General features: G+C 40.9%; 1 protein-coding gene across 1 annotated transcript in view; it reads left to right on the top strand.

Annotated features, from left to right (window-relative positions):
- The window catches only part of ASCC3 (activating signal cointegrator 1 complex subunit 3), a 1,806,704-nt gene that overhangs the window by 888,959 nt on the left and 891,162 nt on the right, over window positions 1-26,583 (top strand). The window contains exon 13 of the mRNA XM_069235471.1: window positions 18,547-18,618. Within this exon, the coding sequence (XP_069091572.1) occupies window positions 18,547-18,618 (72 nt within the window). The remainder of the gene's footprint in view (window positions 1-18,546; window positions 18,619-26,583) is intronic.

Here is a 26,583-nt window from a genome sequence, read left to right as displayed (position 1 = left end):
AGTTTAAGTAAGCGTTTCACATTGTTGTCCTGGATCTTAAGAAAGATAGTGCAAGCATAATCGCTTGTCCTCTTTTGATATTGTGGACATCTAGTGTTAGATTATTTCTAAATGTCAGAAGCTCCAGATTTTTTTTAAGAGGTAGCGTATTCTGATCAAACTATATGAATCTAGCAGCCACTCCGATGTCTGAGTTGAGTATGAATGTGTAAAATGGGGAGAGTGGGGACAAATAAGAGACTAGTAAACCAATTGGCTCTCCCTTGCCCATATGAATTATAGACATCACCAGCTTGCACCACTGAATTTTAAGTCTACTTTGGTGGTTGTAAGATTACGTTCTCTGTAGGAGTTGAAGCTGATGTTGATCTAAATTGATTTAATGTTTTGTAGTTAACTGTCTGAGGGAATGGCATCTGCGTTTTTGAAAGCTTGCAGCCGAACATATATCATGGCTGTAAGAATGCACGCTGATGTCTTTTTTTTACCTCTACAAATCAGTATTTATATGTAGCCTAATTCTTGCAAGTAGAGTAGGTTCTGGATTTTCAATTGATATTTTAGATTCATTTTGGTTCTTTGAACTGCTAGGTCGTACACCAAGTGCTGTTTCTGGAAGTCACATGCCTGGAAGAACCCAATATTTTTGATGTTTGTCGGTGCAAAAGGGTAACCCAAAATTGAGACGCCTCAAAACGTACTGAAAGCTCCCACAGTTACTGGATCGGGCTGGTGTTCAAACAATTTTTATTGGGTTTTAATGTTTTTGATATTGACAATTACAGCAAGTTAGAGAAGAAAGCAAAGAGAATTCATCACATACATCACGTTGTCAATTGAAAAATAACAAGGGAACACAGGATTCAGTAATTTGGTAGTCAGACTGGCGAAAGAAAAGGCGAGGATTGTTGGAAGGACGTTGGAAGCTGTGGCTGGTGATTCATTGAGTTGTGTATTTCTGTGTGGTGCAGTGCCTTGGCTTAATTTTCCCTTTGTGTCCTGATAAGATGAGAGGGACCCAAAAGAAAACATTGAACAGGGGTTCAATAGCTGCTAAAGTTACAGATTGCTTATGTGTGACACTCATAATTTCAGTGTAATTATGAGTGACATTCAACGATTATGAGTGACACTTTCTCGGGAGCAAAATCAATCATTGAAGACGAGGGAAACATAAATATCAGAAATCACACCCATGTGATAATGAGAAACTGCTGCAAAGCAGTTCTGTTGGCTCTGTTGGGCCATGAGATACTGCAGGACACAGTGGAGCAAGTATTTTGCGGGAAAGTGGACCAACCATGCTTAAATGTAAAAATGGACTCGTTCAAGGAAAAGCAATATACTTCGAGAGCCCATTGAAGTTAATTATTTCATAGAAGGCCAGTGAGACAAAAGTTATTAACAAATAAAAATTATTGATAGTCAATTAGACCTAAAAACACAAACTTTTAGGGTAGATTGGTGACTTAGGCAAATATTCTCTGTTTATTATCTCTTACCTACAGAAAGAGATGTGATTTGTTTTTAGAAATTAAAAGATGAGATATAATTACAACACAAGTAAATTATACGTTAAAGCCGAAAAACCCTGTTCCAGTCAATGTAGGAAGAAAGAAAAACATTAAAACTGACTTATGTTTCGTTCAGGACACTCAATTTAAGTCTATGCCAATTTTGGAGGAAGCACAGTGACACAGGGCTCGAAAAGCAATTACAAATGATGCAGACTGTCATTGTATACTACCGAAAACTCTGGTTCTTTTCCAGACATAAAATTCAACTTACACAAATTACAACAATAAACAGAATTTAATTGGAAATGACAGATTCAAAATGACGTTTTAAGAATAACACACAATCTTAGCTTATGTGCTGCATCACACACCCAGCAGGGGGCAGCAGCGTATGGAGACGAAAACACTATATTCTTGCTTCGTTCACCCAGGCTCAGCACGTGCTGGTGCCAAGGTGCTAAAAATGTGTGATAATGCATTTTAATGCAGTGATGCGGACCACCACATTAAAAAATGTTAGTGTAATGCCTGATGTGTGGCACTTGGCAGGGGTGGGACTCCATCAACCAGCAGGGAAAGCCAGTGGTTAGGGAGGGCTTCAGGGTTGTGGGGGGGGGTCAACAATAATGGGACATGAGCGATGGTGGTAGGATGTTATAGTGAGGGATGAGGAGGGTTGGAGGCAGGGTGGGACTGCGGGCAGGGGGCAGGTATGGGAACAATCACCAAGGCAGTGCACCTTATAGCATATTTCAACACTACTGCAGTGGATTAGAAGGAGGGATTTGTGTGATGCGTCGGGGGTATATCAGATTGTGCGAAGTCGAGATCTGGGACCGATATGGACCATTAATGGTTCAAGGGAACTGGGGGGTCATGGGAATTGGGGAGGTGGTATGAGAGGGCCTCTTCAGTCAGTTCCTTGAACTGCGTAAGCATGGCATCCCAGGCTGTAGCTATAGGGCATCTGCATATACGTCTGGCTCCTTCCCATTGTAGCGTGGAGCTTTTGGCTCTCCCCAGCAGAGTAGTGCCCTGTGTAAGAGAGCCGGGGGATGTTGGGCTCTCCAGTGCATGGTTAGAAGACATTTAGCTAGCAGGAGGGTGAGGTTAGCAAAAAGTGCCCTTCTTGGTTTTCCTCCTAGGGAACACTCCTAGGACTGTAGCCTCCCAGGAGTTTAGTGTTCTAAGTTCAGTGATGGTGTATGGTGTGCCAGAAACTTGCTATGCTGGGACATGACCAAAGCATTTGTTGGAGGTCAGCTGCTTTGCCATGTCATCTAGGGCAGGTAAGATTAGTTGTGGGGAACATGCAATTTAGTCAGGACTGTGTGAGATAAGCCCTATAGAGGACCATGTATTGGATGCTTTTAGAGTGAGCATTCTTGGTGGCGGTCTGGGGGGACTCCAGGGCTCTGAACCATTTAGTGTCCTGGAGAGGTCTTGCCAGGTCCTCCTTCCACAGGCATCAAAGGTGCACCAGTGTGGAGTCCCTGTATATTCCCTGATCACTTTATAAAGTCACGTGAAGAGGTGTCGTTCCCCCCCCCCCATGATTTATAAGGTATGTTTCACCATATGGGTCGGTGGTTCTTCATTGATTGCTCCCCATAGTGAGCAGAGTGCCACCAGCAGTTGCCTCTGTGTTAAGAACTGACTGTGGGAAACAGTGTAGTCTTGGCTTATTTGATCAAATGTGAGGATCCGGGCGTTGTGAAAGAAGACTCCCACTGTGTCTAAGGAGGGACCGTGCCACTCTGATAACTGGTCAGCTGTAAAGTGTCCCAAGGGTCCTGGTAAACCCTGGAGGGGAATAGCGGGGAGTAGGACGATACCTGTTTTGTCAGCTGCGAGACCCTGGCTAGGGATTTTTGGGCGACCTACAGGAGAAGGGTCCACAATTAATGTATCTTAATGGTAGGGTAGAGGAGCTGTTGTACTATATGTAGAGGAAGAAGGCCCTTCCCCAGTGCTTGTTTCATATAGGTTTGTACATGCCAGCCACTGGGATACCCACTGGAGCTGTGCCGCAAGGTAGAAAGTTTTGAAGGATGGTGCCCCCCCAGCTCTCCCCGACCCAGTTAAACCTACACTTTATAAAGCAGTGTGTCCCTCGCGTAAGGCAACTCCCAAAGCTTTAAAATCATTCATATTAGAATTAATTAAGGAATGATTGAATTGAATGGGCCCAATCAATAACTGTGTTCTATTTCAATGAAATATTAGAATTTTATTAAAGAATGAAATTATAAGCAGTATAGAGACAATGGCATGAAAGCTCTCAAATGCAGAGTTAGTATATTGTCTAATTTATATACTCTTTATAAGTCTCAAGGGGCAACCAAATCATAATAGAACCAGACAGCGTCCATAGTAGATTAGGAATATCTTTTGGCTCACCACCAAAATTGAGGGTTTATATATACAATTCTTGCATAGAAAAATAACTTTTGTAATATCATTGTCATGTGAGTGACGTATCATTTCTTCAGCAAATCCGAGCACAAGAAAAATAAACATCACATTACCTTAACCTCTTAGCTGCTGGGCCTCGCCCCCCCTGCCCTTTTTGGCTATTTGGAGTAGTTTGCGCTTAGGCCTTCATAACTTTTTGTCCACATAAGCTATCCACGCCAAAATTGCGTCCTCTTTTTCCCAACTTCCTAGGAATTCTAAAGGTACCCAGAGTTTGTGGGATCCCCTGGAGGAGAATACGAAATTAGCCAAAATGCAGCTGAAATTTTGTTTTTTTCCAGAAAAATTAGAAAAAGGGCTGCAGAAGAAAGTATGTGGTTTTTTCCCTGAAAATGGCATCAACAAAGGGTTTGCGGTACTAAAATCACCATCTTCCCATCTTTCAGGAACAGGCAGACCTGAACCAGAAAACCACATTTTTCAACAAAATGTTGCCATTTTACTAGGATATACCCCATTTTTAGTATTGTTTGTGCTTTCAGTCTCCTTCCAGTTAGTGACAGAAATGGGTGTGAAACCAGTGCTGGAACCCGGACAGCTAAACATTTCTGGAAAGTAGACAACATTCTGAATTCAGCAAGGGATCATTTGTGTAGATCCTTCAAGGTTTTCCTACAGAAAGTAACATCTAAAATAAAAAATTATTGAAATGTAGGTAAAAAAGAGCCATTTCTGTCCATGTTTTCTTCTTTAACTTTTTCCATGTGTGGCAGATTTTTTAAAGCAATATACCGTTACGTCTCCTGGACTCTTCTGGTTGCGGGGATATATAGGGCTTGTAGGTTCATCAAGAACCCTGGGTAATCAGAGCTAATAAATGAGCTGCACCTTGCAGTGGGTTTTCATTGTATACCAAGTGTACAGCAATTCATTTGGTGAAATATAAAGAGTGAAAAATAGGTATCAAGGAAACCTTTGTAATTCCGGAATGGGCACAAGATAAGTTGTTGAGGAGCAGTGGTTATTTGCACATCTCTGAATTCCAGGGTCCCCGTGCTAGCATGTGAATTACAGGCCACTTCTCAAATAGACTTCTTTTTTACACACTGTCTTACACTTGGAAGGAAAAAATGTAGAGAAAGACAATAACACATGTTCTTCTATTCTGTGTTCCTCCAAGTCTCCCGATAAAAATGGTACCTCACTTGTGTGGGTAGGCCTAGTGCCCGCGACAGGAAACGCAACATGGGCACATCACATTTTTACATTGAAATCTGACGTATTTTTTGGAAAGTGCCTAGCTGTGGATGTTGGCCTCTAGCTCAGCCGGGACCTAGGGAAACCTACCAAACCTGTTCATTTTTTAAAAGTAGACACCTAGGGAAATCCAGGATGGGGTGACTTGTGGGGCTCTCACCAGGTTCTGTTACCCAGAATCCTTTGCAGACCTCAACATTTTCCTCACATTTAGGTGATGGAAAGTTCTGGAATGTGAGAGGAGCCACACATTTCCTTCCAACCAGCATTCCCCAAGTCTCCCAATAAAAATGTACCTCACTTGTGTGGGTAGCCCTAGTGTCCATGTCAGGAATGGATCATACAACGGATAATGTTAGGCCTTACATGAGGGCAACTGTTGACCCTGGGGTGATCCATTCCTAATGTAGGCACTAGGTACAGGCACTCAAGTGGGGTAGCGTTTTTATCAGGACAGGTGGGGAAACACTGGGTGGTTGGAATTTTGTGGATCCCAGCATATTCCTGTAGTTTGTGTGACAGAAATGCAAGTCAAAATAGAGTTTTTATTCAGCATTTCACCTTTGCAGGGTATTGTGGGTAAGAAAACTTTGGGGAATCCACACAAGCCACACCTCTGTGGACTACCCCAGGTGTCTAGTTTCCAGAAATGTCAGGGTTTAGTATGTTTCCCTATATGGCCGCCGAACCCAGGACCAAAAACGCAGATGCCTGCCTTACAAAACCAGGTTGTTTTGTGATAGATAATTTTGTTGTCTCCACAATACGATTTGGGTGGTAGAATTTGGGGCTGAACTAAATTGGGGAGCTCCCAATAGAGCACTCTCTTTGTGCTTGCTGCCACATGCACCTGCTCTCTGGGTTGGGCTAACCCGCTATTGTCTCGCTGCACAGACTGCGCTTCTGAGGGGACAGCAGGACTGTCCTCTTCACCTCCCTCAGAATCACTGGAGGAGGAGTTGTCGGAAAAATCACTCACAGAGTCTGCACCATTGTCCTGTCCGTCAGATGCTATCTCAGCATCTGCTGTCTCAGTCTCTGATCCTACGTCAGAGCTGTCCTCTATAACCCGAGTTAGGGCTTGAGCAGCAGTCATACAACGCGACGCCATCTCTGCTACTGGCTAAACTGTTGCTCTAAAACACTAACCTACGTAGACAGTCACAAAATTGCTGGTGTGTGTGTGTGTGTGTGTGTGATGTGTGCAGCAGTAAAGGTCACTTTACCTTTGCTTCTTCCCTCAATCAGCATGTTCTGCCAAGACACTAAAAAAAAAAAAAGACACTCTATTACTTCACCTTGTCACATACCAATCGTCAGTCTTTAGCGCCTCTGGAGCCCAGTCCAAAAATCATTAATGGGATTCCTAGTCCCATAACCACCTCCTCGGATTCCCTCACTACCACCCAGCAAAAGTGCCCTTCATCTCTACATAGCCCCCTTGCACATACATTTCATTTGTATTATAGCACAGGTAATGACTTTCTTTACTAATCCACTCAGCTATTCACATAAAATACAGATTTGAGCTCTGCAGTAGGCATTTAAACATCTGTGCTACTCTATGGCATCAAAACTGGCACCAGACAAAAGTCAGATCCTTTTGTAGCAGAAACATAATCACAAAAGTTGCTTGACTTTTTTATTGCAGCCTAAAAGCTATAGTTGAAATGCATCAGTTGAAGTATGTGCATTGCTTTGATGATGCAAGCTGGAACTGCAAGAGAACTGGTGGCAAATATATATATATATATATATATATATATATATATATATATATATATATATATGTGTGTTCGATGGCATGTGTAGCTGCAGTTACACATGCTGTGCATATGGATTCCGACATCTAGTTTTGGTCTCGGAGTGTTACAAGTTGTTTTTTTCTTCGAAGGGAAGGGATCTAGTGACTCCTCCTCTTCGGTTCCATTGCGCATGGGCATTGACTCCATTATTAGATTTTCTTTCCGCTGTCTGGTTCGGATGTGTTTCCTTTTGCTCCTAGATTTCGATTCGGAAAACTTTGCGAGACTTTCTTTTCGTCGGTATTGTATCAATCGCGTTAATATTCTTCTATCGACACAGCAGTACCGTCGGGAAACAACTTTGTTCGCTCTTCGGGGCGCGTGCGCCCAACTCTGGAATGTTCAGGCTGACCGCGTGGAGAGCCTCATGGATCGAACTCCATTCCGATTCTGCCCTCGGTGCCACTCGAAGTACCCATACACAGACCAGCATCTGGTTTGCAACCTCTGCCTTTCTCCAGACCATCTAGAGGAAAACTGCGGGGGCCTGTCGATCCTTCCGATTGAAAAAGACTCTAAGAGACAGAAGAGCAAGAAGACTCGAAATGGCGTTGAAGAGTGGAGAATATTTCGACGTAGAAGAACTACTGCAGACAGCGGTCTCAGTCCGAGATTCGGAGTCAGAGCAAGAATCTGAGGAAGACAGACCCGACAGAAGCCGGCCAGCATGTGAGAACATCTGCCCCTGCACCCTCACATAATAAAAACAGAAGGCCTTGAGTACGCCACTGCCGGAAGGCCATGGCTCGGCCTGAAAAAAGACTGTCGGTGACCGACCCTCCAGGTCAGCACCGAAAAAGGCAACCCCTCTGGAAACCTCGGAGTAGACAAAAAGCTCCATTTCAGACTCCAGTAAACAGCAATTTTCGTAGTTGGAAATAAAAAAACCTGTTTTGGAGCCGAGACCTTCCTCATCCTTTCGATCCCGAAAAAAGACATTTCAGAGCCGAAAAAAAGGGTATATACAGAGGAACACGGACTTTCTAAAAGACTTAAAGCCAAAAAACCTCTGAGGAGGAGTCAGAGGTCGAACCTATACTTCAAATTATGGATGAGAGGCAGTCCAGGATCCACATCCATAAAGAAACAAGGAGAATTATCACATCACCTCCTTTAAAAACAAAGAGGAAGCTAGCATTTCAAGAGGAATTGGACACTATGCAGCCCCCAGCTAAAGTGCCAAAACAGAAAGAGAAGCCAGCACCTCCTCAGTCTTCTCCTCCTCATTCACCACATCTACCTACCTCTCCTTACACCAGCCCTACACCAATGCATTCGCTAACTCATTCCTATGACTCACAACAGGACACTGTTGATCCATGGGATCTTTATGACCCTGATCCCATCCCAAGCAACGATCCAGACAGCTGCCCCTCTAAAACATCCCCACCTGAGGATACTACTGTATATAACCAGGTCATAGCTAGGGCTGCAGCCTATCATGGGGTTACAATGCATACAGACCCACTAGAAGATGATTTTTTATTCAACACATTATCCTTAACTCATTCTAGATACCAATGCCTCCCGATGCTCCCAGGCATGGTAAAACATGCAGATCAAATTTTTAACAAGCTGGTAAAAGCACGCATTATAACACCTAGAATAGAAAAGAAGTACAAACCTGCACCTTCTGACCCTGATTATATCACCCATCAGGTACCATCTGACTATATTGTGGTTAGTGCTACCAGGAAGAGAGCAAATAGCCAGTCCTCGGGAGATGCACCCCTCCTGATAAGGAAAGCAGAAAATTTGATTCTGAAGGGAAAAGGGTTGTGTCCCTAGCGGCAAACCAATGGAGAATAGCAAACTCACAAGCACTACTAGCTCGTTATGATAGAGCCCATTGGGACGAGATGCAAGGTATAATACAGCATCTCCCAAAAGAACACCAAAAAAGGGCTCAACAGGTAGTGGAAGAAGGGGAAGCTATAACAAATAACCAAATAAGATCTGCCCTAGATGCAGCAGATACCGCTGCAATAAGTGTCAACACGGCAGTTACTATTTGTAGACATGCCCGGCTCCGATCTTCTGGATTCAAGCCAGAAATACAACAGGCTGTGTTAAACATGCCCTTCGATTAAAAAACATCTTTTTGGGCCAGAAGTAGACATAGCAATAGAAAAGCTACGAAAAGACTCCTACACAGCTAAAGCAATGGGTGTACTCTATTCTACACCATATAGAGGCTCATTTATTTCGTAAATCTCAATTTCGAGGTAGTTTCAGACCATAGCTTTCAGAGGCATCAACCTCCCAAACAAAACCAGCCTACCAAACACAGTACCAACGAGGTGGATTTAGAGGCACATATAGAGGACAATACTCTAGAAATAGAGGAAAATTCCAGACCTCTAAACAGCCTGCAACACACCCAAAACAGTGACTTCCCTCACTCCCTTCCACTCCACACCTCTCCTGTGGGGGGAAGACTACAACAGTTCCACACACATTGGCAAAATATCACCACAGACAACTGGTTATTACCTAGAATTGATAAACACTCCTTCAACTATTCCACCAAGTTTCACAAACTAACCACAGAACACACAATTCTGTTACATGAAGAGGTCCAATCTCTGCTACTCAAACAAACAATAGAGTTAGTTCCATAGTCTCAGATAGGAATAGGAGTTTATTCACTATACTTTCTAATTCCCAAAAAAGATGGCACCCTCAGGCCAATATTAGACGTCAGACCCCTCAATCTTTACATCCTGTCAGAACATTTTCACTTGGTAACTTTATAGGATTTTATCCCGCTATTACAAAAACGAGATTTTATGACAGCTTTAGACCTCAAGGATGCGTATTTCCACATACCCATCCATCCTGCCCACAGAAAATTCCTCAGTTTGTCATTCAGGGAAAACACTACCAATTCAAAGTGTTACCCTTTGGAATAACAACAGCGCCAAGGGTATTCACAAAGTGCTTGGCATTAGTGGCAGCTTACCTAAGAAGACAACATATACATGTCTTTCCATATCTAGACGATTGGCTAATAAAATCAAGCAGTCGTACACAATACACGTTATGTAATACAAACCTTACACACACTAGGTTTCTCAATAAACTACCAAAAGAAATCACACCTCCAACCAGCGCAACTACAACCGTATTTAGGTTCAATACTAAATAATCAACAAGTTCTAGTGTATCCAAACACACAAAGGATACAAGCTTTCCAAAATCTAATTCCACTAATTCAACCAAATCAACAATACACTGTAAGATTTGTCATGAAAATTCTAGGAATGGTGGCATCCTGCATTGTTCCACACGCAAGATTAAACATGCTGCCCTTACAACAGTGCCTTGCACAACAATGGTCACAGGCACACGGTCAACACCAAGATCTAGTGTTGATAGACCGCTAAACATATATGTTCCTTCAGTGGTGGAATTCTACCAATCTAATCAAGGGGCGGTCATTTCAAGACCTTGTGCCTCAGACCATAATTACAACAGATGCATCAATGATTGGTTGGGGAGCACACCTAAACAATCACAACATTCAAGGACAATGGGATGTCAGACAGAAACAGCTACACATAAACCACTTGGAGTTATTAGCTGTCTTTCTAACTCTCAAGGCTTTTCAACCTCTTCTCACACAGAAGAATGTTCGTATCAAAACAGACACCATGAAAACCATGTGTTATCTCAACAAACAGGGAGGGACACATTCATCCTAACTGCCCCTTCTAGCCCAAGAAATTTGGAAATGGGCAATCCACAACCAAATTCATCTACTAGCACAGTACATCCCAGGGCTAGACAATCAGTTGGCAGATATCCTCAGCAGAAATCACGAATGTGAGATTCATCCTCATGTACTTCAAAAGTACTTTCAAAAGTGGGGAACACCAAACATAGACCTGTTCGCAACAAGCGAAAAAAACAAAATGCCATAACTTCGCATCCAGACACCCACATTCCCTATCCAAGGGCAATGCTCTATGGATCAGTTGGTCAGGGATATTTGGGTACGCTTTTCCCCCTCTCCCACTCCTTCCGTTTCTAGTCAACAAGCTGCGGCAAACTTCACTCAACATGATACTCATAGCACCAACATGGGCACGTCAGCCGTGGTACACAACATTACTAGATCTATCTGTAGTACTGCACTCCAAACTCCCATGCAGACCAAATCTGTTGACACAAAACAGAGGTCAAATCAGACATCCAAATCCCAAAGCACTCAATCTAGCAATTTGGCTCCTGAGGTCATAGAGTTTGGATATTTACAACTCCCATCAGAATGTATGGAAGTTATTAAACAAGCAAGGAAACCCACTACTAGACCGTGCTATGCAAACAAATGGAAAGGATTTGTATATTACTGTCAATCTAAAAATATAGACCCTCTTACAGCATCAATACAAGATATTGTATGCTATTTACTTCATTTACAAAAATCACATTTGGCATTTTCTTTAATAAAAATACATCTTCCTGCAATTTCTGCATATTTACAAAATATACAACATAGCTCTTTATTTAGAGTTCCTGTCATTAAAGCTTTCATGGAAGGCTTAAAACACATCATTCCACCCAGAACACCACCAGTTCCATCTTGGAATTTAAATATAGTGCTTACAAGACTTATGGGTCCACCATTTGAGCCAATGCACTTGTGTCAAATTCAGTTTCTAACATGGAAAGTTCCCTTCCTAGTGGCAATTTCTTCTTTAAGAAGAGTAAGTGAAATCCAAGCCTTTACTCTTGAGGAACCTTTCTTCCAAGTACACAAACATAAAGTTATACTAAGAACAAATCCAAAGTTTCTACCAAAAGTTGTATCACCATTTCATATAAATCAAACAGTGGAACTGCCAGTCTTCCTTCCACAGCCAGATTCTGTTGCAGAAAGAGCTCTAAATACATTGGACATCAAAAGAGCTTTAATGTACTATGTAGGCAGAACCAAACCATTTAGAAAGACTAAACATCTCTTTGTAGCTTTCCAACAACCACATATAGGCAATCCTGTATCAAAACAAGGTTTAGCAAGATGGATTGTCAGGTGCATCCAAACATGCTATATCAAGGCAAAAAGACAGCTTTTAACTACTCCCAAAGCACATTCTACACGAAAGAAAGGTGCAACAATGGCTTTTTTTTTAGGGAATATACCAATGGCTGAAATATGTAAAGCAGCTACATGGTCAACATCCCATACATTCACTAAACACCACTGTGTAGACGTATTATCACAACAACAAGCCACAGTAGGTCAAGCTGTTCTAAGAACATTATTTCAAACAATTTCAACTCCTACAGGCTAGCCACCGCTATTTTTTGGGAGGACAAACTGCTTTGTAGTCTATGCACAGCATGTGTATCTGCAGCTACACATGCCATCGGATGGAAAATGTCACTTACCCAGTGTACATCTGTTTGTGGCATGTTCTGCTGCAGATTCACATGCACCCTCCCTCCTCCCCGTAAGCCTGTATTTGTTTGTATTGACAGCTCTTACTTTGTATCTATATACTCTATCACTCCTTCCTTTATCCTCTGCTGGAAAACAGTCTAACAGTAGAGTCGATGCCCATGCACAATGGAACCGAAGAGGAGGAGTCACTCGATCCCGTGACTCTAAAAGACTTCTTCGAAGAAAAAACAACTTGTAACACTCCGAGCCCAACACTGGACGTCTGAATCCATCTGCACAGCATGTGAATCTGCAGCAGAACATGCCACGAACAGATGTACACTGGGTAAGTGACATTTTCCATATGTAAAGAGATCATTTTATACGTGGGTGTGGTTTCCCTGGGGGCTGATTGCAGCCCCCAGGGAAACCACACACGCATTGAAAAAGTGATCTCTCTCTCTATAGATATATAGAAAGATAGATATACATATCTATATAGATATATATATATTTTAATAACTGCATTGTTTCCCATGGGGGGCATAGTGGCCCCCAGGGAAACCATACACCTATTAAAATAAAATTTCCCCCACAGGGGGTCAGCCCTGCTCACGGACGACCCCTGTCAATTTCACTTTTATTTTAAAATTTTTAACATTTTTTACTACTTTTTTAACCCCTGGGAGGCGTGATCGTGCCTCCCCAGGGCTTAACTTAAATTTATTTTGTTTAAAAATATGCCCCGTTTTAAGAGGGGCCAACCCCCCAAATGAATTACCCGGTGTCTAGTGGGGTTCCCTGGCCCTAGGAAACCATTCCAGGAAGGCCTTGTTTGAACGAGGAGAATCTCCCCTTTCAAACGAGGCCTTCCCGAATGGTGGGGAGGCCCATTCGGACTCCTTTCCCCAACACAGCAGGAAGCGGCCTTACCTGCTGCTTCCTGCTCCGGTGGGGAAAACGAACTGTCATGTCAGTGAGCCTCATGGCGCGCTGACATCAAAGATGGGCGGTTGGGGTGCCAGGGAGAGACACAGGAGCTCTACTGTATCTCCCAAGAGGTATTTAAATAAAAACAAATCGCTCCCTGGTGTAGGTCACTGGGTGTGACCCGCACCAGGGAAGGTGTGCGGGCATCGGCCAGTTGCCAACGCCTGCACTTATCAGGTTAAAACCCAAGCACTAATCCAATGCATTGATATTGATTCAGCACCCTCTGCTAATGTCATCCAGAGATGTTTGAACAACACAAAATAAATTTCCAGTATTGCACTATGTGAATGAATAAACCTTAGTGAAAAAGCAGAAGATAGGAAAGCATGTTTCCAATTACATCCAAGCTAGAAAGAGTTCACCATGGGCAAAGCAAAATTAACAATGGAAACGTCCTAATACATTGCAGCTTGGCTGTGTATTGCAAAGCCTGTGTGGATAAGAAGTGTGTAGGAGGAAGCTCAGAGTGAGTGACAGAAATGACTTCCATTTTCCTCAAAATGGCATTTTAAACAGAAATGTGACTTAACTAAAACTCATTGGAAAATGCACTTCTACACATTATAGAGAACTTGTTTCATGGGCAATTGTATTAAATCTGTCCGTGGATGTGAAATTGTGTGTGAAAATGCATATTTCACATTATTGAGGCACAAAAATGTAAATCCATGAAATTCTTTTACACGGTTAAGTTTAAAAAAGATATCTGTGATTGAAGTTTAGATGTTCTTCAAACATTGAGGTGATATAATTTATTGATGGTGGTAAAGTTGGTTGTCATTCACATGCTGTTCAAATCTTGCCATCTAGACTGTTCATCAGGGATCCTAGCAACAGTACTTACAGAGTGATAAGAAGGGAAGGGGAGGGTTTATCCCTATACCTTCAAAGGTTGATTTTATTGGTTTGCTTAAACAGTGTCATTTGGACACAAATGAAGTAAATCTGACGTGTGATGTCATCATTCCTGATCATCATATATCAAATGGACAAGAACTGAAACACTACTTTGGACCCAGACTACATGCCCTTCACATTTTTCTTTGTATCCTCTAAATACCATCAGTATATATCCTACTGTAAATAATATTCTCTGGGTATGTACTAGTTTTTTTATGATCAGTTTTTTCGATGGTGGTAGATATGTTTGAGAGCTTGGCTTGATTGGGAGATGAACATATTCGTAAAAGGAGGATTGAAGTAGCATCTAGGGATGAAATGGACAGGAATCCAAAAGTGAGTCAACAGAGTGTAGCTGAGATTCAAGGAGGCAGTGGATAATCTACGTTTATATACTATGTGTAAAGTGTGACCAGGAAGAGGAAGGAAATAGGAAAGTTGTGTTTGTTCCGTAACATGGCCAAGCTGAAAATTGTAATATTGAAGCCTCAGGATTCTAAACCCCTATGCAATCTGTCAGTATAATGCTCTGTGCAAGAATGTAGTAGTACAACTGCTGTAGATGTGGGACAAATGAAGTGGCTACCCCTAAGCTTGAGTTGGGAGTTGGATGGATACTCCATGAGTCCAAAGAGTAGGTGACAAAGACAAAATGGAAACCAGAGCTAAATCAATAGCAAAAAGACTGCATCAGTGTTACAAAGAGTAAGTACTGCTTATAGTGACAAAAGCAAGAACTGAAGCTGTGAGGGTGCTTTAGGGCGTAGAGAGCCAGGCCAGCCACATAGGCTGTAACAGGTAATACTTTGGGCTGGGGTGAACTGCACATTTTGACATGACAAACAGTGTGACTCAGAATATGTGGGTTTGAAATTGAAAATTAGAGGTTGCTCAAACAATAGAAGGACAGTTGTGACCTACAGCCGAGTGGCACAAGTAAATTAGGACCCCATGTTTCTAGTGACATTAGTAATCTGCTTAAGTGTTTCAGGGGCAATCTTCGGAGCAGAATTTTCATTACATGAGAGGTTACTTCGGCAAATAATTACAGAAGTGTTGTTACGAAGTTGAACCACTGAACACAAACACATGGGGCTAGTAAAGGAAGAGTAAACAAGGTCCGACTACTGCACAATTAAAAGGCGAAACAGTAACCTCTTCATGTATATGCACAACCATTATGAGGAGACCGAGGAGGCCCGAGGATCCAGATAATGGGAGAAACACTCATGTTTCTCATACAAATGTTCCCTAGTAAAAGGTAGCGCAATGTTGAGCTGCAAAAACGTGCAGTAAAGGGGATATTGCAGAAAGTAATTATTACAAAATTTCCTTTTGGTAAGCAATACTCTACTTATGTTTTGTTCAGTGAAACCTTTGTGTAGAACACAATTCTATAAGATTAGAGACGGTGAGACTTCAAAACGATGCTCAGAATTAATCAGCCTCTAAACATATGGTTAACAGTCACCTGTGAAAGTCAGAAGATGAATAAATCATACATGTGACAAACCAAAGAGAACTGCTAAGATTTAATTGTGCAAGGTACTTGCATGCAATGTTTACTCTTTCTAGTCGCAGGATCCCTACATTTGTGATTCAGTTGGAAAGCAGTACCGACTTGGAGGGTCTAAATAAAATGTTATCTATGAGAGTAGCTCGTTTCCTACACAGAACCAGCGTAATTGGATGTCACGAGTGTGCCTTTTTATCAGACGTCTTGTGGGTGAACTCACAGAGTGAGAATGACTTGATAACCTCGCTAAAGCATACAGGAGCATTCACATGAAACACCTGGACATTCTTTCTGGAGCGTCCTATAGTTGGCAACATCACCAATTTACAGGGTGTTCTTACACATAGAGTAACTACACAATAGTGTAGCCGAGGTGGTGGGCAGAAGAGGGATAATCTCAATGAAAATGTTGCCCTTGTTAAAGTTTCACAGTTGTGAAAAGAGAGTACCAAGGGTGTCGAATTGGTAGTACATCGGCCACTTGAACTGACAAAATGTGGTAATGTAGTATGTCACCATTAAAGTAAAAGTGCATAAGGGAGAAATAAAAAAAAATCATGCTGAAACAGAACACCCTTTCAGCCAGAGAAAATGTAGAACTGGAAGAAGCATGGGGTTGACCCATACACTTCAGCATCATTTGTAATTATCTTTGAAACACCGAAGAACATTAAGTGAAAAGTAAGGAAGGAAGGAGGCAGTCAGGAAGGAAAGATAGAAAGAATAACCAGAAGAGACAAAATACCTCCAGTCCTATGACATCGGTAAGCAGTAAATCAGAGACTCACGTTTTCCAGAAGCTAGGAATTCCTATCTGGGAAAGCAAGGAATATCTTAGAAATAAGAAAAAGTACAGAAGAGGGTAAAACTGTTAAATGGATTGGGCTGTTTAAAGAGGCACCCTTTTCGTCTAGGATGAATGTATTGCTTTGCAAAGTTTGTTTAGCAGGATTAAAGTCCCAAGAAAGGGAGAAACAGAATCTGGACAAATATGTGCCCTTGTGTGAACGCCCTATATGCAAAGAAAACATCTTCCTTCATTAGTAATCTTCGGGGTGAAAAATGGAGGGAATGCTAATCAGAGTAAAACAATATTCTGGCCAGAGCATAGGCCCTCACAAACCAAAGAGTAGTTTCCAGACACCCAGAAAAAAAACCTATAGCAATATACCAGAAATAAGCCTCAAAAGAGAGTTGGAAAGATTGAGAAGAGAATGCTATTACGAGGTACTTGACCTAAGATGTAAAAGGGTTCATATATGTATATACTGATTGGATTAGTGCACCTATGTCCTGATTTGAATCCAGCAATAGATGAGTGCATGGAATTTGAATGTGTATACCATGATGTGACTGGGAGATTTAAGATGTTGTGAGTGGATATATTGATAATGATAATAAGGATAATGAACATTTGCCACAGGAACACTAATTAGCTTGATGTCGGAGCATTTTGTAATTGCCTGACTTATTGCCTGGTTATTTGTGGCATTGTCAAGTCTCAGGAGACTTTCGTTGTTGAATCTGTAGCTTTTAAGTCTTTTACATTAGAGAGTTATTCACGTTCATCTCCGTGTGACTATGGTCATGCACCCAAACCTTAACTGTGTACAAATGTCATTCCATGCAGATAGACAACATGTGGTCTGAGAAATCGTTGAAGTTTGAGAAAAGTAATTTAGAGCTCTTTTATTCCTTTCTACTTCATTATTTTATGTAAGATTTTTGTCTACCGACTCAACTTAAAATAACCACCAAGTTTATTTATATACTGCAGCCTATTGCTGAGCCAAAATAATCCTTTGAGAAAATGCACTTATGACAGGTGCAAGCCCAAAGGGTGACCATGACCTAAGCATTGCTGAGATCTGAGCAAGCATATGACCTCCACATCATCAACAGAATGTGAGATCACCCGATAAACATGATCCTCTAGAACAGTGGTTCCCAACCTTTTGACTTCTGTGGACCCCCACTTTATCATTACTGGAACCCAGGGACCCCCGCTGAATCATTTTTGGAATCCAGGGACCCCCCACTGAGTCATTACTGTTAGCTGAAGACCTAATCTGTGAATATAATTTCATTTTTCAAGCAGTCACGGACCCCCTGAGGAAGCTTCGCGGACCCCCAGGGGTCCCCGGACCACAGGTTCGGTACCACTGCACTAGAACATTCATGTGAGCAGAGGGCATCTGGGCATGATCTCTCAAGCGGTCATGAGGTGTCTAGTGTGGTGAAGTAACAAATGAGCTTGATGTGCACTCTCACTCTGAGACCTTCAGTATTTTTGTAAAAGTAGACAAGGTAATGGCTAAAACCCTGCAAAACAGTCATACACTAATAGTTACTCAGTTCCTTTTCACCATATTTGGCGGATGCTTCGTCCTTGAAATTGATTCCAGACCATAGGAATGATTTTATTCCCTCTGTCTGCATATATCAGAGTCCTGGACATTTTTGATGGCCTGTACCACTATAAAGTTTTCTTAAAAAATAAAGGAAGAATGCACAGGGGAGGAGATTGTTTTGGTGAGGGAGGTTTGTCACCATGTGGTTAGAGGTTGGTGGATCTGAGTAATAGATACATATCTTAGTGTTGGTGAGGTCCGTCAAAAGGGGCAAGACTGGAAGCCTTTCTCCTCAGGCACTATTTATGCTCCTCTGTGTTTGTTTCATTTGCAGTGATACAATCTGTGATATTTCAGAAGCAGAATTTTTAAATGTGTATTTTGTTTCCCCCCCCCACTTACCCAGGTGCAACAGCTGCATGATATGGAAGAAGTGTGCTACGAAAGTGTGTTGAAGGAAATTAAAGCAGGATATCAGGTACCGTTGTACAGTAGTTTATGTGCGATTTGGCGTGTTAACCAGTGTATGTTTTTCTTCCAATCCTTACATTCAATGTTTCTATATTTATGCTGGTGTTATTAGACAGAATGGCATTATTTAATTCTCATCGAAGACTTATGCCGTGAATATCAGAAAGTTTACTAGGAAATGCTCAACAGTGTCCCTCCTAAGTGTACCGTTTTGTCTGTTTAATAGTTCAAATAATAACTAATATATAACATTTTACAAATGTGTTTTTGATGGTTTTATACTTATAATTTTTAATGCAGTTAAAAATTGTTATAGTAACATTCCGTAAGTAACAAGCAAAATAAAAATGTAGATTAGCAGTACAAAGGGATTCAAGATTCAAAAATAGTGGGCGAACGCCATCCACCTGCGATTTCTACTCTATGTACTCCTATAGTGCAACACTTAAAACGCTCTGTATGATTAAACTGCTTTCATGCGTGATTATCATGTCCCTGCAAGTATTATATTCTATAACACTGTATATTTAAAAGACTGGACAGTTAGTAATCTGGGACACCACTTTACCGTTGTGTGACCCAAACAAATTTCCTCCCGTATTTCAGTTCAATACATTATTTAGAGTCACTTTACACCACAACACACCACTTGATGTGAGTAACCTAACCTTTCATATATCACCGCCTTCCAAACAGAGGATCAGTTTATATTGTGTTTGTAGAATAAGTGATGCGGAAGGGATGTTTATGCAGTGGACAGAAGTAATACAAATTAAAGGGAAATAAACACTAATTTAAATTGAGAATTGAAGCCTAAAATGGCTGTGTTGCTAAAAACCCTGCCAAATGGTTGATACCAAGTTATATCCCCACACGCACAAGTGGCCTGAACACACTGTAGCAAACCACCATTTATTTCTAACCTTCTACAGTTTCCATCTAAATAGGACACAAGTCTCTTCTGTTCTACAATACATATTGTAATGTATTTGCATTTGTATAGCACTTTCCAATCCCTTCTTGTGTTCAAAACAATTTAAGGTGGTTTAAGTAAGAGGCTGCTTTGTATTATTTGTGTAGCACACCACACCCATGGCGAGATTCTGAAGCACTTTGATTCTCATCGGGTTCCTGCAATACTTCATAGCACATGGTTGAATGAGTTTTGGTTGTAGTTTGGCCTATATGGGTCATGTTAGATGAGATGCAATAAGGTTTAAATATATGGCATAAGTATGGGGTTCCACCACGAGAGAGGGAGAATAGACACAGCCACACAACGTTTATCACCATGTTGGACTATTGTGGACTGGATCAAAAGTTAAAACTGCCATTGATGTTCATCATTGGTGTCCTCCAAGTTGTACACTCTTAAGAAGTCATCCAAGAGCAACGGAAGACCAATTCCAATACAGGCAGTGTTAAGCCACCTATGGACTATTATAAGACGTCTACCTAGAAACAGCTGGACCAAAGCCCAGTAGAGGGGCCTGTTAAGTACCCATGAGTATTGTATTTAATTCACCTTGGAACAGTAGAAGACAAACCACACTAGAGCACTGTTAAGCCATTAATTAAGTTCTATAAGCAGTCCATTCAGATGTAGCAGGAGACCAACTGGACTGGTGCAGTGCAGTGTTAAGCAACTTTGGATTAATTATTTGGAAACTACCCAAGTCAACAGCGTAGCAGCCTCACTGCATGTATTGATAATCAACGAAGGAGTGCATTCTGGCATTCACACAGGAGTGAAAGAGAATGGAAGCCCAGGCTAAATACAGTTGAAAGGGATTTTGTGTGTGGGTTAGGCTTGATTTGCTGATGACATTACCACCTTTGGGCCCCTCCACTCCCCTTGTAAGTTAATGGAGAAGGTTGAGAGGTGGCAGGGAAACCAGAGGATAACTAATATACCTCAATGTAAAAGGCAAGAAACGCCATTCAGTACAAATACACTTGAAGTATACACATAGCCTCACAATATTGACTGGATCAGAAAGAGGATTTTCAAGTTTGTTAATTTCAGTTTTGTACCATATATCCATAGAGTCCAACTTACAAACTCATTGCAGCTCTTTTGCAGTATGCTAAACGCCACAGGACAAAGTTACCTGCCCCCCGTCCAGTCACTAGGTGTGTACTGAGATCTGACTGCTTCATCCCAAAACTGTATTGCTTTGGGACAAAGTCATGTCTTGTGAATAAAGTTTGATCCAACCGTGTAACATTTTGAGAGGCGAATGTATTGTGTTCAACCCATCACATTATGCCTGGTGCGGGTGGGTGCACAATCTGTGAGCAAGCTTCTCCTTATGTGCTTTATGACTTCTTAGAACAAACCAAGGTAGCCTCCAGATAGTATGAAAACTTTCATTATCTGTGTCATACTTCTTGGAATACATTAACAGCAGTGACTAAGGGGCACTGTTAATTATAGCTTTTGTTACTTTATGTGACAACAGAATTATTTCCAAATTTAAAATGAATAGAGACGAGCAAGAGGTTTTATGTGCAAGTTAATGAATTACCTAAAGTTAATAGATAAGCTACTTCTCACCTAGATGTCAGGAAGGTACATAGAAGATAGGTGCTCAATTAAGTTTTTTTTAGAAGTATTAAGATATTTTCAGCAATCTTGATCTCCCCCCCCCCCCCAGCACCTAAAGAGTGGTGTAATAGAATGTCTACCTTTTTGAAACCATTAGATTGATGAAATACATGCAAGCGTTGCCTACAACTAGAATTTACTAACACCTCGGCAACTGCAAGTAGTTAGAAGACATCCATTGGCTAAACAGAAGCACTGTTCAAATGTTAATATGTTCAAATCAGGATCTTAAACATACAGGAACGGGGTGGGTTGGCCATTAGCAGACTTCAAGCCTTCACCACTCCTTGTTCCTTACAAGTTTGGGAAATTAAGTGAGCTGTCAGGGCAATTAACAAGTAGTTTCTTTCATTTTTGAGTAACTACACTTAAACGTTGTCTTTGTGAAGTTTGATTAGCCTCGCACTTAGGGCCCATAATGGACTCCTAGATAGGAATCCTGTTTCAACTTCATTGTGTATTTTCTATAGGTTACTGGGGCGAACAGATCTAAATACTCACACATAGGCAGATGGCATGCAGCTCATTTTTAATTGAAACTGACTGCCAGCTCCGCCCTAAAAATCACAAGAAATGTTCAAGCAATTTTCCATGTAGTGCAGAAGTCTGTGTTATCAAACTGCTCAAGTTGTTGCAGAGAAAGATGCTGCATGTTGGTGAAGACATCCTGCCCATTTATTACAATTCAAAACTCATACATACCAACTCTACCTAATGTCTGGATACCCGCTCCTCTTTATCAGTGTAGTCTCAGGCCAATGATGTACGATTTTCTCATTCGTATGTGAAGATTATCTTGAAAATGATCCTGGTTATGTCAGAATTGTACCTGCGGTCAATTGCAAAAGCTGTAGTAGGAGCTAAATCTAATAATGGAAGTGTATTGTTGTCTTTGCTGTAAAATCTTTTAATATAGAGGTCACATGACTTTCAGAGCTTTGTAGTTGCACGACTAACACCTCAGTTAGATCCCCAACCCTTAAAAAAAGTCACTTGCTATCCATAAAGTGCATCAATCATTCGAAATTCTTGATCCTTGTCCATACACCGGTGTTTGGATATCTGATTGACAGTTCTTTCTTTTGAATTGGAAGATGTGTTTTCAGATCCTATGAAATCTGTAGAAGTTCGAAAATGTATTTGCAGTAGGAATACTGTCGAGACTTGTTAGAAACTGTGCATAAGGCAACATACTGTATATTAGAGCTTGACTGCCTATTGTTAAGTCTGAGTCCTCTACCAAATTCCAACAGGCACTGATTTAATAGCAGAAAATCAAAGGTACTGCAGCAAACACACAGTTCTGCCTAAAATACAATGTAGTTGAACTTGAATTCTCCCCAGCAAGTCATACATCTTATACTATTGTTGGTTTCAAACGTTTCCATAATTGAAAAACATTTAGGGGCAGATGTACAAAACTTAAGGGGTTGCAAACAGTCCGATTTGCAGAGTCTGGCAGTTTTTTTAACAGCTAAACAACATTTTTTAAATATACAGAGGACCTTTTTGCGATGTGGTAACCTATTACCGAATAGCAAATAGGGTTTGCAGTTTGGTATTAGAAAGAGCCGTGTATAGGGCGTCCTTTCCTAATACTGAATCGCACTGGTATGTGTGAATGTTTTGCTTCCAAATTGCGGTTGCAAAACATTCTCATTTTACCGGCTTATTGAAGGAGATGATAACCAATTTGTAAATGGGAAGGAGTCCTCAAGGGACCCCTTCCTCTTTGAGAATGGATGTAAAAATATTTTTGAGAGCAGGCAGTGTTCCCACGTACCACTGCTTACTCTTAAAACATGAAAAGAAAACTTTTAATTTTTATTTTTGAAATGCATCCCAAGTTGTATTTAAAAAAAAAAAGAAAAGAAATAGCTTTATTTAAAAGCAATCACAATCATGGTGGTCTGCGACTTCAGAAGGCCACCATCCTTGTGATTTTTGCCATTCTCAATGGGTTGCAATTTGCGACCTACCTCCTGAATGAGGTAGATCTATTTGCAACCCACTGAGAATCGCAAAATGTGTCGAAGGCATAGTGCATGGGTGTTTGCGATTACCAAATAGCGAATCTCACAAATTCGCAATTTCGTAATAGCAAATCCAAAACTATGTACATCTGGCCCTTAGTGGGGGCTGCCCAGAATGACCCCATATTTTGGCAAGTTTGTCGTAAATGTTAAATGTTGTGAGATGTTGTCCTGGGCCAGAAGGGCATTGATTATATGCAAATTAATGCAAAGCACTTTGTCTTGAAATATAAGTCAAAAGAACTTTGCCCCAGACGTACAAAGGATTTTACCAATGCACACCCTCTGATTTTCTAAAATCGGAGGGTTTGCGACTAGTAAAATAAACTTTTTCTGAATAGCTAAATCTGTCTAGAGATTCTGGATTTTTTTTCCGAATTGCTGAATGAGTTTAGAAATTATTAGGGATTTACAGTTTGGAAGGGTCTGGTTTGGGTAATCCCTTTCAAATTAGTAATCAGTAACTATGTTTGGCAGCCACAATTCCAGTTGCAAACCATTGACCAGTTACCAACTCCAAGGTTTGAGTGGTAACTGATTGGCAAAGGGGAAAGGGCCCCATTTAGATTCCTTACCCTTTGGAAATCATGGTAACATGGTGGCAGCTTCAGGGGGAGTAAGCAGTGGAATAACTTTTTTTTTTTTTTTTTTTTTAAAGCAACTTCGTTTCTTCAAGAAACTTGGGCTCCTTTGAGGAAAATTCAATTTTCAAATACTTTCACAGAAGTGGTTATTTCTTGTCCCTTGCTGCAGGCAACTACCCTGGTGCAGTTGGCCAATTTGATGGAGCTGCAGTTTACAACTTGCCTAGTTAATATTCATTAGGCAAGTCATGCTGCAACCCCTTTAGATTCCTTATTTTACAAAATTACCTTTTAGTACACGGATATACGAAATTATTGATTTTAAGAAAAAGCTACTGTGCAGTTTGTGAGCAATTTTTGCGACCAGTACATCTGACTCAGATTTGGTTTCTTTCTTGCAAAAGATCCAGTGTATGAAATTTAAGCTATGACTTTAAGCGATGAAGCTAAAACGTCTAAAAAGAATTTGCGGTTTTGGAGTGTATAGCTTGCAAGAAATGAATATAAAATAAATATTGTTTTTTTTGCCTTACTTTAACATATTTAATATTTCAACGCTGTGTAGTTTGCAAGCACTTTTTTCAGTGTCCATTACTAAATTGTTGGTTTCCAAAGAAAATGTTTAAGAATGTGAATATGTTGAATGACAACATCTAACCATTTTGATGTATATTAATTGGAAGCCTTAACCTCGGTCACCTATTTTCTCCAATTATTGGTCTCAACATCTGTTTTCATCTCTTTTTGCATGGAAGAAATTGGAATGTTATCCATAGAAGATTCTTTCATGGGAAGACAAGAGTCTGAAAAGACATATATAATTCAAAAACAACTACTCAAATCGATAAAATGCCAAATCTTGACCACAATAAGATCTTCCTATAAATATATCAACCTGTTTAATAGTCTTCATCCATGGGGATATTTATGCAAGACTGACGTTTTAGAGCTCTATATTGTTGGGTGATGTTTTATTTGTCTGTTCTTCCAGTCTATTTTTTGTTTCTTTATAATGTGCCATAGACCTTTTGAAATTGCTTCAATCTTTCAAATGACAATGTAAGTTAAAAGCAACCATTCTTTATCCCTGGATGCAAAGTGATCCATAGCTAGAAGGTTAACGTCTCCAATACAACCATTTAAAATACCTGAGGTCAACAAGGGAGCAACGAACAGGGTTTCCTCACTCCTGTCTGTTACCAAGATCAAAAGTTCTAACTGGTTTACCATTTATGTTCTATACACTTTGGGCTTTATGGAGTTTGTATCATAATCTTAGAGCATTGCTGCTCTTTTCTAGCCTTTTTCAAAATTCTGAGAACTCTGCTGATAGCCAGGGCAAAAATGTATATTCCCTCCTTTCCGGCTGTGCAGCCAACTCAACAGTGCACCCCGCCTTGCCAAATCTTAATTTGGAATCCCACCACCCCCATAAATGCTGAATTTCAGGAATCCATCGGGGCTGGCAAAGAAAATTGATTTTATTTTTATCCTGGTTACCCCATGAATATCCTCATTTTATTAGACATTGGGAAACATGGATTCCCAACCACATAGGGTGAGTAATGAAATAAATGGGGCAATTGGTAGTGCAATGTTTTTGATCATGTCTGTCGCCCCACAAGGGTGACATGAGAAGTGTAATAAGTGATGTTATTCTCTGGGGATAAAAGCAATGGATGTAGGTTACATTTCCACAGTTGGGCATTAGCCTCAGCAGCAACATATTGTACGTATGTGGCATTGTCCTGATGTGTTAGAAAAGAGCAGAGTTTCTCAAATTGTTGTTACTTTTTTGCTGCCAAAGAAATAATTGTATTTTCATGCATGAGAAGTCATGTAGTGGAGAATCCTTTAGGGAGTAATCCGCCAGGGCACTCCTTTTGTTGTTTCCTCCATCCAAAGCTTTTTCACTCTGCTCCCTTTGGACCATTGATGTTTGGCAGTGGGGATTCTGATTGGTCTTTGGATATACAAATTTGCATCTGTTACCCACTGTTGTTTGATTGACAGCCCCTTGAGCAACCAGCATGATGTTGATTTTCCTATGGGAAATCTTTGAAAATATACTTCATGTAAGGCTTTTAGTTTGTTTTTTTTGCATTATATTTGCAGCCTGTCCCCACCGTCTCAGTGTACCTAAACCCATGCAGTGTAAAGGATGAATCATTACAATAAATGATCCCTTTTGGAGAATTCAAATTGTTTTTAGCCTGTTTTTCTTTCCAAGCATTTCTTTGCTAATAATCCTTTCTAGACAGACGTAACGAGTGGCTGTGTGTGGTTCTGTTTTTTTGTTTGTATATTGAAGGTTTCTACAATGTCATCCAGAGATGATATTGATTGAGGCATCCGTATCATCCAACATTCTACTGGGCTTTTGACTGCTCAGTTGTCTGTGCAAGCAGTGACTCATCTTGTGATCTCGCAGTTACGTAAATAATAGTTTTAGCAGAGAAAGGCGTAAGCATCACCTCCATAGGCTTACTTTACGTTATGGTTCAGTTTTCATGAAGCAATTACATAATGTAGAGAGCCATTATAATTACAGCTGGTAGGGGAGTAAGAACTACATAAAAAGGTGCAGACGATTTGCATGGCAAGAAGTAGTACCCATCTAAAGGCTTAGTTTCAAATATTTGGGTGACACTCCTCCCGGAGATGACCGGGTCCCTCATCCTCCAACCGCTGACACGGCAAGCGAGTGCAGATTTCCTGTGATGGTGGTCTCTCCCACTGAATGTGCT

This window comes from Pleurodeles waltl, chromosome 5, assembly GCF_031143425.1.
Source record: "Pleurodeles waltl isolate 20211129_DDA chromosome 5, aPleWal1.hap1.20221129, whole genome shotgun sequence".
Lineage (NCBI taxonomy): Eukaryota > Metazoa > Chordata > Amphibia > Caudata > Salamandridae > Pleurodeles > Pleurodeles waltl.
This window is presented reverse-complemented; position numbering and strand designations above follow the sequence as displayed.